A 16,780-nucleotide genomic window follows, 5' to 3' on the forward strand; every position below is an offset into this window, starting at 1 on the left:
GATGCTTCAGCACAATAACTTGAAATTATCACTTGGGGGCACTCACATGGGAATTAACACCAGGAGCAGGGCAAGTAGCACTCAGGCAAAGGGGTTACCAAAGGGATCTCCAAAGGGGTCAGTGACAGCAGCGGGTTGGAAAGCCTGAGTGTTCTGACACAAAGCAGAACAAAAGTCCCCATTATGCAGGCAATGTAGCAAACAGAAAATTCATCTGCAATCCAAGAATGCGATGACTGCAACCTACAGTTTCATTTTTATTCTTCTTTTCTTAGTTTTAAGAAAGAATCATAATCTCTCATCATCCTATTTTATTCAAGGCTGTAGAAAGAACCCGTGCTTGACTGCAGCAGGGACTTGGAATAGAGGATTTCTAACTGTACATTCACTCTGCCCTCCCTTTACAGCTGGCAAGCCCTGCTTACTGTGATGGGAGGCGCTCCGAACGGTTGCGCCCCAAAAGGGTCATCAAAGAGGCCCTGGGCTGGTGCTACCGCTGGTGCTGGGGCCGGAGCCGAGACTGGAGCCAGTGCAGGGGTGGGAGCCAGCGCAAGGGCGGGGGCTGCAGTGGTTGGAGGGGACTGCCGGGGCGCAGGTTTGGGCGGCTCTGGAGACACAGCGATTGCAACCATTACAGCAAAACCTCTGGTCGAAGTCTCTACACCCTCAGGTCACCATGTAACATGCATTCAGTACAAACATTTCAAATACCTGTACAATACTGAACTCCATAGGATAAAGGAATATGTCCATATTTACAAAACCCACTATCACACGAAAACACACTTGATTACCACCCTCCCCTCCCTTATTTCTAATTTAATTTAGGAATGAACAGGTTACCAATTGCCAAGGCAAGTGTAGAGATAGAAGGAAGGAATGCTTAATTCTGTAGCGATTAATTAGAAACACACATCTACATGCCACTGACATGTTCTAGTCTCCACATACAGCCATTGTATAAATTATAAGAGAGTGACTACACAGAACTAGCAAAGAAAGTGTTTTTTAATCATTAATTAGGTCAGGTTATACAACAAACATTTGTGTTGTTCTTAAACTGTTAACATTTTTACAAGGTGTTATTTCATTACCATTGCCTGATATCTGACTGATATCAAAGTCATCATGATCAGCTACATCCTGAGCAAGGCCCACTTTGGCGGAGAAGTATTGGTCGAAAGCACCACCGTCGGTGCTGGGAGCTTCCTTCTGTTCACTCCTCCTAGCAGGCACTGCAGGTGGCTTGGCCAGCTTGAAGTCCTTGAACATGTCCTTGCCAGTCTTCTTCTCCTTCTCACCCAGGGGGTCCAGGGCTGAGAAAGCACTGTTCTCCACTCTGGGGTGCTCCTTCAGTGGTGCTGGCCGGGGCGGTGGCTGTGGTGGCGGACTGGAGATCTGCTGCATCATAGGGCCTGGTGGGAGGCCACCAGGAAACATGCTTGGCTGGAAAGGGTTAGTCAGGGGAGAGGGCTGGGGCCAGGCTCCGGGAGGCCCTGGGGCAGGCCTCTGGCCCCAGGCAGGGGGCTGGGGGCCAGGTGGAACACCGAAGGCTGGAGCAGTCTGTCCCCACGCTGGCACAGGTGGGCCTCCGAATGGTGACGGTTGGGGACCTCCCATTGTGACCTGTGGAACACCTGGGATGGAGAACATGGTGGGGCCAGGTGGCCTCCAAGGGGCTGTCCCAGAGGCAGAGGGGACAGAGGCTTGTCCCAGCTGCATGGTACCTACAGGACAAAGAAGAGTCACTTGGGAGAAGAGCTTAAACATACATCTAATGCTGCCCATTTAATGAATAATCCGTTTTGAGCAATTATCCAGTCTTGTATAATTGTGCCAGGCCAGGGTACTCACTTGATTGCACTTTTTTTATAACTGGTTTTCTCCTTAAACTATAACAATGCTACCATACTTTTATACTACAATAGATACTTTATAGTTAGCTTGCCATTTTGCTAGTTATCAAGCTATAGCTGTTTAACTCAACTTGCCAAAAATCCTTAGTTTTGAGGGAAGACAGCTTCTCGCAAAATATCTTTCTCTGTGGCAGAGTGGCAGAATGACAGATTTAGGTGGGATCTAGTGTTACTTCAGGGCCAATAAGCTCTCTTAAACACAGGGCTGCTAGCTTTGGCAGAATCAATCACTGGCACCAGTATGAAACACAAATGCATCGAGCCTTACCCAGAGCGGCCAGGGGGTTGGTATGGTTGACTGGGCCACTATTGAAGAGATCCACTGGATTGGGTTGTGCAGCATCAGGCTGGGCTTCTGTCTGGCTGGGTGAAGCAAACAGGTCTGCTCCAAAAAGGTCATTTGTAGGAGACTGTTGAACATGAAATAAACATTATATAAATTTCAAAGTCAATGACACACCAAATACTGTACACAATATGTACATATAAAGAGTATGGTCTCAAAAAATACACCCCATATAAATCAGATGAGGGCAATGTCTCATCTAGTACATACTATAAACCTGAGGAAGATGTGTACACAACAATGTATACATTTGATATGAGTATTGTATACTACAGTCTACAGTCCAGGAAGTGAAGCCTGTGCACCCTGAGTAGATGATTTGATCTAAGGTGAAACTATATGTTCAGTAAATATGTTTTTAAAAATTAGGTGCTGGAGCATAAATCCAAGCTATCCTCAGATCAGTCTCCGATTACTCAGATCCCTGGATGCTGGGGTAGAGGGTTGGAGATATAAATGAACAGGTAATGCCATGAAAACAGTCTAACAAAACAGTTATATAAACCAAAACTGAAGAGAGATACACAGGAATTATGCTTTTCAGAGCAAATAGTTGTATCAGCACTTACCTCTGACTTTACCACTGAAGCATAAATGTTAATGATAAAAAGATGTTAACCAAGCATGGCTTGCAGATGATAGGTAAAAGCAGAAAACAGACATGTGATGGAGATTAGATAAGCTCAACACATATAGTTATAATATGACACCGCTAAAACAGTGAAAAACCCACCAGATGTTTACATCTCACCATTGGATTAGGCCCATTCAACGAAAGAAAAAAAAAGCTATTTTTTAATTTTTATTAAAAGTACACCTGGTATTTCTCAGAAAACGATCACTACCTTCCTGTATAATTATTGACATTTATATATCAATGGCAGCTTGAAATGAAATATACATATAGGATAAAGATAACATTTCTAGGACCAATATCAGGCCAGGTGTGGAATGGGACTGTCATCTTGCCAACTGAATCCCACCTATCCCGGGGAGAAATTGTGACCAATTATATGTTGCCTTCTCAGGCTGCCAAAGTTTCTGTACTGCAAAACTTCATAATTAGGGCCACCAGTTTGTCTCCACCATGTGACCTGCAGGGATTTAAACTTGCATTTCAGTGGTTATCCTCCAGGGGTCCCCATAGGCACTCAAATGGCACAGCCAAGCGACTAGTCATATAATTTAGTTTCTAATTGAGACATTTACAAATACAATTAGTTGATCTAATATGGGGAGATTCAGGAAGGAAAGTGAAAATAGATGGAAGTTAAAATGTTACTCAGCACTTGAATAGCACAGCAATTGGTAGGTTAAAGCAGTGGATTACGCAGCTTAATCAGGTCACCTGGCTTCTTGAGTCTGAATCTGACATTGATCTTTAGGATCTTTGAGCATTGTTGCAGTAAAAAATGCAACCATAGAGGTGTCCAATTTTTTTAAAAAGGGCTTGAGTGGGTGCAGGTTTTTTGTTTTAGCCAAGCGCTAAGACATCTGATTCTACTTAAGGTATTGACCGAATACCATGATTAGTTAATTATTTGAATCATGATTAAATTTAATTTACTTTTTTGTGCAAGTTAAATGTTATAGAACTGCTTTCATTTTTAATTTGGGCATTTTCCACTGATTCTAACAAAACCATGTCCCTGTACAACACTTAAAAATAATGCAGCATGTCCACGGTAGTATGTAATCAAACTGAATTTAACACGTGTCAGTAGGAAACACCGTTGTCAGCCATCACCTGTGCTTACGTAGTGGCAATTACATTATCAACTTGTATTACTGAGGATGTGCAAATGCAATAATTGTTTGAGGAGGGGCTTGACAAAGAGGCTATCAGGACCTCTAGCTCATGGAGGACTGGAGTACCATGTGACAAAATAAGGGCAGACAAACTGGCAGCCATTTTCATAATACATGGGATAATAGCCACATAAGTTTTACTTTAGTTTTCAAAAATAAAAATATATTTCAATTTGTAATTATATTACATATTTATAATACGTTGCAGTATTTTGCATTTCCATAAGGGTGGCTCTGTCTGCACTGAACACCAGAATGTGGGGCTCATCCACAGACTAGAACAGAGAGACAATCTTAACATGATGAGCCACCCTGCAGCCTTGCATGTTCAAGTCCTTTTCAAACATGCAAACACACACACATACACTCAGATCATCTGGTTTTCAGGGAACTGCACCAGGTGTCCTTTTAAAAAAATTAGGAGCAAACACTAATCTGCAGGTCTACAAGGTCCACCGCAGGCATGCAATGTGCTGAGGAGCTGGGCTTGTCGCTTCACCTTCGCACTCCTCCGTCCTCGTCCGGCTTTAGTGTTGAGCGGAGGAGGGCTAATGATCACCGAATCCTTGGCCGGGGGGAAGGAGGGCTCCGGCATGCCCACCAGCTCGTGTTTCTCACCGTTTTGCAAGGGCAGGCTTTTATCACAGGCTTCAAAAAAGGGTTTGCTAAGCATACCACTCTGCTCCTTCACAGGGACGTCACTTTCAGTCCAGGGGGCTGCTTCCGATGGCTTACCACCCAGCGGCCACTGGCCGTCAGTCAGTGCCTGGATGACAGTCCTACTGGATACCTGATCAAACCGCTGACCAAAGTAGTCAGAGTCGCCATTCTGACCACCATTCACCTTTGGCTTGCTAAGGAAATGATTTGAACTCTCCTGCCCAAGACTGAGAGAGCCTATGACAGAGCTGGGGTGTGCAGACTGGCCATTTTTGCAGAAGGGATCATCGATGAAAGGGTCAGGAATGGGAGAGGGAAAGAAGTTGGGCTGGGAGGAGAAGGGATTTTCAGGCGAGGAGCTGGGCTGAGGCCTGGCCCAAAGCACAGAGGAACAGGAAGTGGCGAAGGGATTTCCATTTACACAGTTCTGATTGCTGTCAATGTCAGTGGATAGATCCAGCAATAGGAAATCTTTTGTCTCCTGATCATCAAGAGAAAGAGAAATGGACAAAATCAGTTCTGTTTACAAAGCAGGAAGCAATCTAAAATAAGGCAGAGAGCAAAAATGAATTTCAGACATGCCATGAAATTAAAAAGCATTGCTAATGAGACAACAATACAGAGACATGCAATATATTATTATTATACTTGGCATTCAAGATGATTTGCATGAGATGATCTGAAGAATTGAAGCCTGGTGCTGGAAGAGAGAGAGGTCTGCACATAATGGAAATGAGCTGATGCTCAATCACAGTTTACAAACATGCTTAAAAAAGCATTTGAAAAACTATACCTGGTTGTGCTTTCACAAGTTCATGAAATTGTAATTGAAAATGAGAAAAAAGGACAATTGGAGCCTTGAAGAATAATTTTAATTTGAAATCAAATTAATTAAATATCATTATTCTGCTATAAAATAAATCACCCCCAAAATCACAAGCAAAACCTCACAGTGCTCAATGTATTTTAGTTCAAAAGCATACTGAAATCTTCTTTGACAGCACAGGAAAAAAGGGAATGTAGAGAAAACAGTATTATACATTTTTTTCCTGATGGAAGAATTATCCAACAGCTCATACGGAAAAGGCAATACTGGGAACTCCTGTTCTTCTTTGTGTTCAACTGTATCTAAGTATAACCACATGTGACTGCTGTGTGTGTGTGTGTAAGTCTTCCCAGCTGAAAGTAATTTTCAGAATTACCAAATTTACTTTTGTTTCTTTTGTCATGCTAGACTAGTTGGAGTAGCCACAGACAGGGCTTGAAAACGAAAACGGAAACTAAATGAAATCCAGTAACAAAAGGCATTTTTGCAGGAACAAAAACGAAAACTGAAACAAAAAAACGTCAAAGTGACAAAAACATCAAGTGAAAATTTACGTAACTGCAAATAACGTGTTTTTTTTTTTTTTGTTCCGTGCACTATTAGCCATGCCAATTATTAAAAGAATGACTTCTGCACAACCAAAAAAATAACTTCAGTATACCCATTAGTTTCATATTTTCGGAAACATGTCCAGAACTACAATAGATTTTACGACAGGCTACTTGGCTGGTTTCAATGTTTGGGAGGTGAGAGAAAAGAAACAAACTACTTTTTTTATTTCGTTCTAACTGGTTCAGGAATTTGCAGGAGGGACGAAAGAACAGAAACGTTAAAATTCAGACTCTGCTCGGAATGAACGGATAGAAAAAATCCCTGGCCAAACACCTACAAAAGACCAATATGTCACTATACAGTGTTGCCAGCCAGCCCCTTTACTTCATGAGATCATGTATGGGTTTCTTTTGGCAAACCCTCATATTCCCATACACTATCACAGGAGCTCAGGACATTCCTTCGAACAGCCATAAACACCAGGATTCATCATACCTTAGTAGGGGTCTTGGAGACCTGCAGGGGTTATTTTTTGTTGTTACTCAGCATTTAATTTTTTTCACAGTTTTATTTACTTATTTTTTTACAGAATTTACTCTCTTTACCTGGTTTCCTAGGTCAAATGTTTGCTGAGTTACAAAAACAGTAAACCCTGTAGATGTCCAGGACCAGGGCTGGCCAACCTTGCCATATAGTACTTTTGAAACACCTGTCAAAATATACCTTGGGAATTAATTGGTACATTAGAGAGTGGTGTTTTTTTGGGTGTATCTCGAATAGACAGTCATGCTCAGAGCTAGTCGTGTGACTTACTGAAGGAGAGTGTATGTCGGGTGGGGTCGACATGTCTCCAAACAGGTCCAGATGTTCAACGCTCTGCAAAGTGGAGAAAACGCAAAACAAAATGGTATGACTGAAAGAACATCCCAGACAACCTTCCTCATACTAATATCATTCTCCTTCACAGAGAAAAATGGGCTTGGATTCTCTTGCTGACAACCGTTTCAATCAGTCGACCCTGCATAACATACAGGGTTGGAATGTGACGGTGCGATTTATGACGACATTTGAAGAGAGCCATGTGAAGGGCAGACCTGGAAGACATCATTTTTTTCTAACCTTATAATGCTGGAGAGGTGGGCGGAGGCATGGGGGTGGAGTTTGGCACATGTATGTAGAGTGGCAACAGTCAGTATGGAGCATGTCTACTTAGTTTCCTGCCAGTAAACTTCACATCTCCAGGGGACCAAGCTCCAGGGGGTAAATAGTCTCCAGGGACTATTTACAGAAGATATGAAACTAAAGTCTGCTCTCTGGCTTCTAGGCCAAATTAGATCTCCTAATGCAGTTGACACTAGGCACACACATTCTGAAAACGTATTCTTACTTTATTCTCCTGTCCTTCAGTACTAAGCAAGGCATCACCGCCATTCTGAAAACACAAATGCAATAATCAGAAAGTCATATATGAACAAGCGAAAATATGAGCAACAGAAACCAAATTTAGACTTTCAAACTCACCTCTATCACCTTGCTACCAGTTTCATCCTAAAAAAGAACCACACAAGACAACAGCATTCAAACGTTTGCAGAAGACTTAAAGGGCTATTGACTAGGAAACAGCCGCTCACACAGGCACTCGCGGTCATACAATTAAGAGGAAAAAGTAAACAAATAAAACATGAAAACCAAACGGATATCGAGCAGAGTGTTAGAATCTGACATTTTTACATTTTTAGTTACATCAGAGTTACATCTTTATGTGACTTAGCTTAGTACTTTGACCAGGAATGGGATGAAACCAAGAGAAGTCAAAAACCAAAAGCACTTGAATTTAGCAAATGAAAATGAAAAAATACTAAGCCGAAGGACAGGGTAAACGCAGCTGCATAGACTGACACACACCAAAGCGAAATCAGAATAGAGAGCAATGTTTATGTGGTGTGTTATAGTCATGCTACAATTACATGAGTTACTGTTGAACAGAATCCAAAATCTAGGCTGCAGTACTGTAATCTTTGGCAGTGAAGGAAGAACCAGTATAAATCGATAGCAGATGTCAAAATAAGCTATAAATTACAATTAAAGACACCAGATGCATGCAATTTAATTATAAACTAGATGTAAATGCACAAAAAAGCATCCCTGGGTTGAACCTGGATTCCATGTTTGAGTTTTGAACTCTTACAAAGTGTGATGTGCGTGCCATCATTCACCTGCTTAGTGGGGAACATCGCTATAGCTACATCAATCAGATTCCACATCTAAATGGGCCATTACTATACATTCAATGTAACAGTCCAATGAAAGACAAATACATTTAAACTGCCACATAAAAATAAATATATGCACCCTGCAGGTAAAATAAAAATTTCTCGCAACTAAGAGGCCAATAAACTAAACTAAACTGATGTCTCTCCAACTGCACTTACCGTCTTAGGACCCTCTGCTTCTTTCTTCTTCATATTGAAAATTAACTGAAAAAGGTCCTTCAAGTCAATAACAAGAGGCTCAGCCTACAATAAAAGACAGATGGCTTGTTAGCAAATCAATGTACCTTTTCCACATGTGCTGTATACTCTACTGCAAGTACGCCACATTTAACAATTTAATCCCAATCCTCAATGCTGATGCTAATAAGGGACAACTGGATTCAGCATATTTCCCCCCTTTCAGAACAAAACTGTTCATTCAAATGAATGCTTTTTTTATATTTTCTTTTTTTACTCAGGACAGCCAAATACCGTTCTGTAAACTTTGAAAAGAGTGAGGTAGGAGTTGTTTTTTAGATGTGCAGAGCAAGTGGGGATGGCATCAATGCTCTGTGTTTGGGAAACAATCATCATGTCATGGTGCTTCTTACTTGCTGGGCAGTTTTTATGGCAAAAAACTGGTGCTGGCCCTCTGCACCACACACATAGCCAAAGGCCCGGTTGTCGGTTACATCCCGCGCAATGAAGGAGATCTTATTCACTGCGTGTTCATGTTCTATTACCTGGCGAAGATCCCCCCCCCAAAAGAACACTGAGAACATGTTGCACATTAAACATCAAGTAACAGAACACTGATATTGGAACAATAGCATAATATCCACCCATAAACACAGTTCAGCTACTTCAAAAAGCACAAGCACTTTTATTCAGTAATCACAAAATTATTTTTGCAGCTGCTGCATGAGAAAAAAATATATGCACTCACCCCAGATTTCTCGTCAATAATTTTCATCCCGGTTAAAGATATATTGACCCAAATTCTCTGTTTGTGCTTTCCCTGGGAGCGAGCAGCGACTGCCATGCCCTAAACCAGCATAAAAACACTTTACAATCTAACTATATACTGGGTCCATTGGATTGCAAGTGTGTTTGCCACAGCACATCGGTTTACCTTCAGTTTCATCATGGAGTCCTGACTCATTTTGTCCCCTCTGGCCTCCGGAACATCATCTATGCCAATCAGTTTGGCTTTATATCGCACTCCATCACCTTTGAACCTGGCCAGCAGGAATTCATCGGTCTTCTCTGGGCCTGCAATGCAGCACAGACAAAAATGTAAACTATCAATAAGCAACCTGAATATCTGGCGTACAATTTTCCCCTCCATCTGCTCCTGCCCTAATAAAATATAAAACAATTGTTACAATATCATCAAGTCAAGAGAATGGCTCGTCTATGGATTTTCAGCAAACAGTAAGAAGAACAAGATGCACCCCTTCCTGGCTATAATGACTCACTGATTTGTGCCTGAAAATATCCTCTCACAGCTTACGAAGTTCTCTTGCCTCCTAAGGTGGCCCTCATATGGGCACAGATGTTTGCAAGTTATTTTCTCCTGTGCCTTTCCGCTGAAACCTATTCTTAAAGGGGCTTACCTGGATATCTCCCACCATTTAGCTGTCAGAATCTTTTTAATTACACAGCCGTGACTGAGGAGGCTCAAAAGAAGCACTTAGCATAAAAAGGTTCCCGTCAGTAACTGCAGGGTCAAATGACAAGCCCCACAACACCTACACTTTTAAAAAAAAATTTTTACCATGCATAGAAATAGCCCATCATAATCCATGTATGTCTGGTATATGTAGTGCATTATGCTGTATATTTTGGTATCGTTGCAATGAATATGCTCAGAAATGACTAGGCACCACAAATTATTCAGTACCTAAACAGAACCACTCAAGGTATTTATAGGTGTTTACTGTACCACTGTTGCTGCATAGCTTTCTTCGTTCTTTCTGACTTTATATTCCCCACCTTTTTTTGGAATCATATTTGGCCAGAACACGGGGAACTCCCTACACATTGGTACACAAGCACCATTGGCCATACATTATTGTGCCGTTACCGCACTGAAGCATTGGTTTTATACTTCGACCACAAAGAAGAGTGGCATCTGTTGCCCACCAATGCTACTTTAAGCAGAAATCTGATTTAATCAGGTCAACACCCATCCAAATACAATACCCACCCTCACATAATGGCATAGTACCGCTAGCCCCCAAATGCAAACAGCAATTGATTATACTAAAAATTAAGCATTGTCTCTTAAACACACAAACTTATGTTGGCTTTATATTTTTGAACAGTGGGCAGAGACAAATTTAGTCATCACAAATTGTTTTTTCATCTTGTATAATATGAGCATACACCAAACTTCCATTTACTTCTCAGTGAAAAAGTCGGAATCGGACCTCCCATCATTTGAACTCCAGGAATGTTTAGTGTCTCTGTTTAGCAAAGGGATACTCAAAACATTTTCAACTAAATACCTCAACATTGCTGGAGGGTTTCACTTTATTAATGTTTGTACTATTGTGTGAGAAGCTGTGACTTAAAGCCATGACAAATGTTATCATTTCATTAAAAACAAATAGCAATTTTACTTGAACCCTATCTACATCCACAATCTCTGCAAGATGGGTCTTGTAATCTTGCATTCACTTCCAATTACCCTGTTACTTTGATCACTCAAGTCCTGCAGGCTCCTCCTGAGCATTTCATAAAACACTCACAAGCTCGAAGCCACCTAAAGCCTCCTAAAAGCTCCAATGGCTCCGGCTGCACCACAATGTCAAGGCTGCTCCAGAAGGGCGGAACCTTGGTAGTCTTGCATGACAGTGTGAGAACGAGGACCCAGCAAGTCTCTGTTGTGCTCCTTGGCCTGTGGGAAATGGATGATAAGCAGACGCGAAGACACAGCTGGGAGGTGCCGAGAAAATAAACCAAGTCTTCAACTAATCAACCGCCACTGCACGCCATGAGCTCCGTGCAGGGCAAGCAATGCTGCAGTGAGCGAGCTCAGCTTACGAAAATAAATCCCGCTAAATATCACGCTGGGGAGCCCGGGAATGCTGAACACAACTGGGGTACACGACCTACTTTTCAGAGATACTGATTGTAATAATTTAAAAATAAAGAAAATGGATCAAAGCAAATATGGGAAAGTAATTAACCCCTCATTAGAACTGATCATTTGAATCGAGTTCTCATAAAGTCGGCTTGTTCCAGAGTTCCTGGGCGCTGTGATGATCCAGGGGCTGATGAAAGATCGGTGACAGGGTTCAGGACACACGCTCCACAGCAGACAGGGACCGGGGGCACCTTGTAAACTGACACACTGTTTTATGGCTCTTTGCTATGCTGACTGTCCTGCTAATGGCATGTCAGAATCCACCCAAGAGGAACAAGGTCAAAAGGAGTTAACCTGAAGCACACGGTTTTGGGCAGCTCAGCATGATTCAACAACAAAGCTGGGACAGACAGTCCACTTGGCTTTCCATTTTGTATCCATAAGCATCAATTGCTTATTTAGAGACTGGTTTCCTTCAGTAAGAAATATACGTGAAAAATGATATGCCTTTAACATTAATTCTATTCAGTAAGGTACTGAATCAATAGAGGAGAAATGGCTATAAAGTACTATAAGGTATTTACACAAACAGATTGTGGAAATGACTTATAAAACTCATGACTCACACTGCAAATGGACAAAAAAGCATGACGACAACTATCCCATTTCTGAAATTTCTTCAGTGTTTCCTAAAGTAATCTAACTGTATATCAGCAAACATACAGCAGCTCAAAGGAGGGGGTCGTCCTGTTCTGATCTTGACATTTTCTGGGTCATTTCCAACTAGGACATCGATGTCATAATGACAGGAATTTGTTAAATTCCTTGTGTTCAAGACCGAAATGAAAATGCTTCCTCCTCATTAAAAATGACTTAAATCATTGTTCACACAGTATCTTACTCTTTCCAAACAAGGGCATATCCAGGACACTCTACATGTGGCATTGCCACATTCAATGAATGTCAAAGCATGTCAAACCTATTCCCATTGTGTCATTCAGGTTCTAACAGCCAAATGTAAAGGTTCTAACAGCCAAATTTAAAGGTCAGGAACCACAGTAAAACCTAACCACAGAGGACAGTGTTCAGTGGATAGCCACATGTCCCTAACAATTGCTGGTGGACTGGGTTTATAAATAAATACTCACCTTTCTTCTTCTCTTTCTTGGAGGGGGTTTTGACGAGGGCCGGCTCGGCCTGGTTGTTTACGCTGCTCTCAACTTCTGTTGACATGATGGGGGCCAGCCTTGCAGGATTGGTGGGGGGGGAGGTCTGAACAGGCAAGTGGCTCCTCTGCAGTGTTCTCAACAGCTCCTCTCAGCAGTCACACATGCTCCACAGTGCCTGGAGAGGGGGAAAGAACCCCCCCCATAGGGTTAGAGAGTGACCACATGGCTTTAGGTACTGCCTGTGATTGAGTGCGTGTGCCTACTTTTGTTTGCTTGACATAATATTCATGTCTTACATTATCACTACTCTGTTTATTACAGTGTATTAAGAGTTACGTAAATTCTGAAGTCACCAGAAAATTGAACGTGTGTGGGGACAAAGCTTTACTGTCACATGCTCTCCTGGAAAGCAAACTCATTAACTTCTCGGGTAATGGTCTTTAACATTCAACACAACAAAGACAAGCCCAGAATGGCTAAAATGGTCATTATTAAAGTGTGCGGCTCAACCAATCATTCATCGCCTTATTTTAATAAGTATGCATATGGTTAAAATAAAAATAAATGTACCAATATTTTAATTCTCAAATTATTAAAGGACACAATATGAATTGTCAGGAGAGCTGCCGGTCAACACAATGGAAAAAAATAAGAGGAAAACAGATTTCAGGTCAGATCTCTGATGCATTTCCTGCTGTCAAAAGGCACCATGAGATCAGTTAGCCTACATCATTTGAACGGCCCCCACTCTATGAATGTATACACATCGCATTTTATGCTGGTGAAGCCACACAACAGCTCAGCTAACATTTGAGATTCTTTACTACACTATTCTCAAACAAGACCTGGAGATGTAATCTGTTGCCAAACACATTTCAGAATTAGTTTTTAGCCCATTATTTACCATAGGAATGCATATACATTTGACAAATATAGTCTGCTCACTGGTGAATGGAAAGAAGTTTGGCAGCAAGGAAACAATAGTGTACAGTCATCCAGTTACTGTGTGATAGCACTATACAACAAGATAAAAATATCTCAAACTCAGAAGCTTTAAAAAAATGTTCATGCATTTAGAACTACCATTCTACACATCCAGGGATGGAAGCCATCCTTTTCTTCTCAGAGAAACATGAGATTGATGGAATGGCCTTCATTTGATTTAAAGTGAAAGCATCAAAACCTCTTCTAGAGGTTGATGAGTGGAGGGAAGTTGGGGTATGGTGGCCAGGGGAAGCAGAATTCTGTTCAGTCACACATCTGGGATCCCTAAAGGATAACTGCCCATACCACACCTGGGATATTTTCTTGCATCTCTTTTTAAAAATGGAAAAAGAAGTTCAAGTGATACGTTAATATTTATAGTTCTAATAATCAGGTTGACTCATTTCGCAGCGAGAATGGCATATAATCTATAATCTATGGAAGCATATCATGTAAAGAATTCACTTAGCCTAAATGAAAAAAAAAACAACCTAAAAATAATTATTTAGGACTGTGGGGATATTCAATTTCTCAGAAGAATTTTAAGGCCCTCAAAATAGAAGGATTGCCTCCCTTCAATTTTCATCTCGAAAGCTAAAGCCACAGATTCACAAAATGTAGCAGACCATGAAGAGACTACAGCTTATATGTGTTTTATTATACTGTGTTATTGAAATGCTCATTGTTTGTTCTCTTAGAATGTGCAAAATATGTTTTTCTAATTATAAAAATTAACAAGGTATTTGTAAACAAATACCCAAAGTGGTCTTTACAACATTCGTAAGGATGCTGGCTAAAAGTTGTGAGTGTTAAATATTCATCATCTTAAAAAGAGGACAATAACTAGAATTCTATTCAATATTTGGAAAATGTTTTACATTGTGCTTTACAAAGGCCACCCTCTTGAGATGTGGTGGCACAGTGGTGATACTGTGTGAACTGTCATACTAAAGATCACTCTGAATAAGAGAATCTGCCAGTTGACTAATGAAAAGTTGCCTCTTGGTTGCCACAATCATTAAGAGAGTACAGACACAAGCAAAAGACCTAGCCAATTAGATGCAAACAGATGTACAAGACAGTAGGTTACATTTCCTTTCACCTATGTCCCATCAAAATAGGACTCCAAAAAGAAATGGGGATGACAGCAATGACCCTGTGAACTATGCCCATGTACAATTCATATGCAGTACCCAACTTCAACTTGGCAGCAAGCTGGAGTTAGTCATGCAAGTAATTAAAGAGGAAAAATCAACTGTATTGAAGGAGTCTTTTATTAGAGGCTGGTGACTGGCAAATGCATGGGAAGTAGCAGCTGCAGAACTGCAGGAACAAATGTGTACAGGTCAGCAAGGAATTGACACCCTCCCGGTGAAAAAAACATCTGCTCTGTCACCCTCATCATCATATGACCCACCTGTTATACTATCACCCAAATTTCAGGACCTTTGTGGGGAATGACTCAAAACTATACACAATATGGACACACAAAAAAACGGGACGCCCCTGCTCTAGAGTCACTTAAAGTAGTATGTTAGCATGTATTGATCCATTTTAATATTTAGTATGTAGAACAATGAGAAACAACATCTAACTCCAATTGGCAGGGAAAAAAAACTCAATTTAGAAGCTTTTGGATACAAGATCACATTGGCTTCTGTTTATTCACAACTCCCTCTTCTGAACTTCAAGGGTTGGTATTTTTCTAAAAGAAGACAACAGTAGAGTGCAATTCAAATGGAAAATCACAGGTGAACAATTGTTTCCTTTTGACAACTAGCAACTGGCAACAACAAGAAACTGTATACACTTATGACCCCATGAAAACACAAAAGTATGATACTGGCCTAGTATTAATTTATGAAATGACACATACCTTTGAGGAGACTTCTTGATGCACTGTTCTTCAGCGACTAAATCTAAATGACAATCGAGTTTACAGAGTAAAAGGCTGAGTGTCCAAAGGTTGCACAATTAAAAAGTTAATAATTTGGCACCTATAAATGCATCCATACCAGTGATCCCATGACTGTAGCTTCTGCAGGCAAGCAGCACATACAAGCAGAAACAGTATATCAGTAATCAGCTTTACAACCAAACCAGCAATATGGGTAATACTGTAACTGTTATTTTTTGTAATGGAGAAAAGCAATAACCAGACTTGCAACATGCAAGAAAACATCTGGTAACTCTACAGCTCAGCAATGTTCAAGAACTCAGCAGCAGAAAAAAGCACCAAGCCTTCCAACACAAGGACAGAAACTGATTTTTATATTCACACTATGCAGCCCCAGGGAAGCATCTGGTGGGCTCCTACCTTAAAACGTATGAAAACCATATCAACCCAGGCAAAGTGCCATAAATGCTAGGTATTAAGATGAACTTATAGTCCATCAAAGCTGGAAAAGTTAAACTTTTTCTCTGTGAAGAGTCCTTATTTCTTGCAGCTGAGTTAACAAACTGCAATGAGAAATTGGTATAGATTGGTAAGAAGGAACTATTCTATAAATCTTTTAGGAAGCCATCACATATCACCCATAACTTGGGAAAACTCCATCACAGCTAACTTGCATAGCCAGCATTTAAATAACATAATGCAATGATGGGGTTCCTCTATAGGCTGATATTCCAATGGTGTTCCTGCAGGTTATTGATATGCATAAACATCAAAAAATACATTTTTGCCTGAAGACAGCAAGGGTGACCACGTTCTCAGAGATGTTCTGCAACAGCAGTCAGTCCCCTGGGTATACATTTAACATACAGAGGAAAACAGTAGTAGATAACATGGTAGATAAAGATAAAGGCCGTGGGATTTTCTGCACTAAGAACATTTAATCTGTGAAGCTTGGCAGTGCTTATCTAGGGCTATCATTTACACAAAGCAATAAAAGAAATCTTGAAGAAATGCGAAGACATGACTGACATAACATATGCATGTGTATGTGCATACACATTCAAAACTCTTATACTATATTAAACTATGCTGGTTATAAATATTCTAAACATGAAAGTTGACAGTACAAAGCATTCCATTTGGACAGCATTTGCATTTCATGGGTTTCCACTCGTCTTGGTGCTTCGCAGATGACATCTGCACACCATCCAGGCAGGAAAGAGATTATGCCTTAACTGACAGTCTGTTGGGAAATGCAGCAGAACTTCCACGGGCTAC

The 16,780-nt window shown here is 40.9% G+C and overlaps 1 protein-coding gene across 8 annotated transcripts in view; it reads right to left on the reverse strand.

Moving 5' to 3' along the window:
- Positions 1-16,780, reverse strand: part of LOC135238864 (disabled homolog 2-like) — a 33,198-nt gene that overhangs the window by 1,174 nt on the left and 15,244 nt on the right. For 6 of the 8 annotated variants that reach the window (XM_064306994.1, XM_064306995.1, XM_064306997.1 and 3 more), the window contains 13 exons: positions 12,601-12,796; positions 9,494-9,633; positions 9,308-9,406; positions 8,973-9,104; positions 8,542-8,625; positions 7,631-7,657; positions 7,497-7,541; positions 6,923-6,985; positions 4,571-5,212; positions 2,185-2,326; positions 1,095-1,727; positions 426-607; positions 47-153 (listed from right to left, as the gene is read on the reverse strand). In XM_064306994.1, the coding sequence (XP_064163064.1) occupies positions 82-153; positions 426-607; positions 1,095-1,727; positions 2,185-2,326; positions 4,571-5,212; positions 6,923-6,985; positions 7,497-7,541; positions 7,631-7,657; positions 8,542-8,625; positions 8,973-9,104; positions 9,308-9,406; positions 9,494-9,633; positions 12,601-12,685 (2,346 nt within the window). In that variant the 5' untranslated portion in view covers positions 12,686-12,796 and the 3' untranslated portion in view covers positions 47-81. Of the gene's footprint in view, positions 1-46; positions 154-425; positions 608-1,094; positions 1,728-2,184; positions 2,327-4,570; positions 5,213-6,922; positions 6,986-7,496; positions 7,542-7,630; positions 7,658-8,541; positions 8,626-8,972; positions 9,105-9,307; positions 9,407-9,493; positions 9,634-12,600; positions 12,797-15,481; positions 15,512-16,780 lie in introns of those variants that run through there. The other 2 variants (XM_064306999.1, XM_064307000.1) reach the window with 2 other exon arrangements.

The sequence above is a fragment of the Anguilla rostrata genome, chromosome 14, assembly GCF_018555375.3.
Source record: "Anguilla rostrata isolate EN2019 chromosome 14, ASM1855537v3, whole genome shotgun sequence".
Taxonomy (NCBI): Eukaryota; Metazoa; Chordata; class Actinopteri; order Anguilliformes; family Anguillidae; genus Anguilla; species Anguilla rostrata.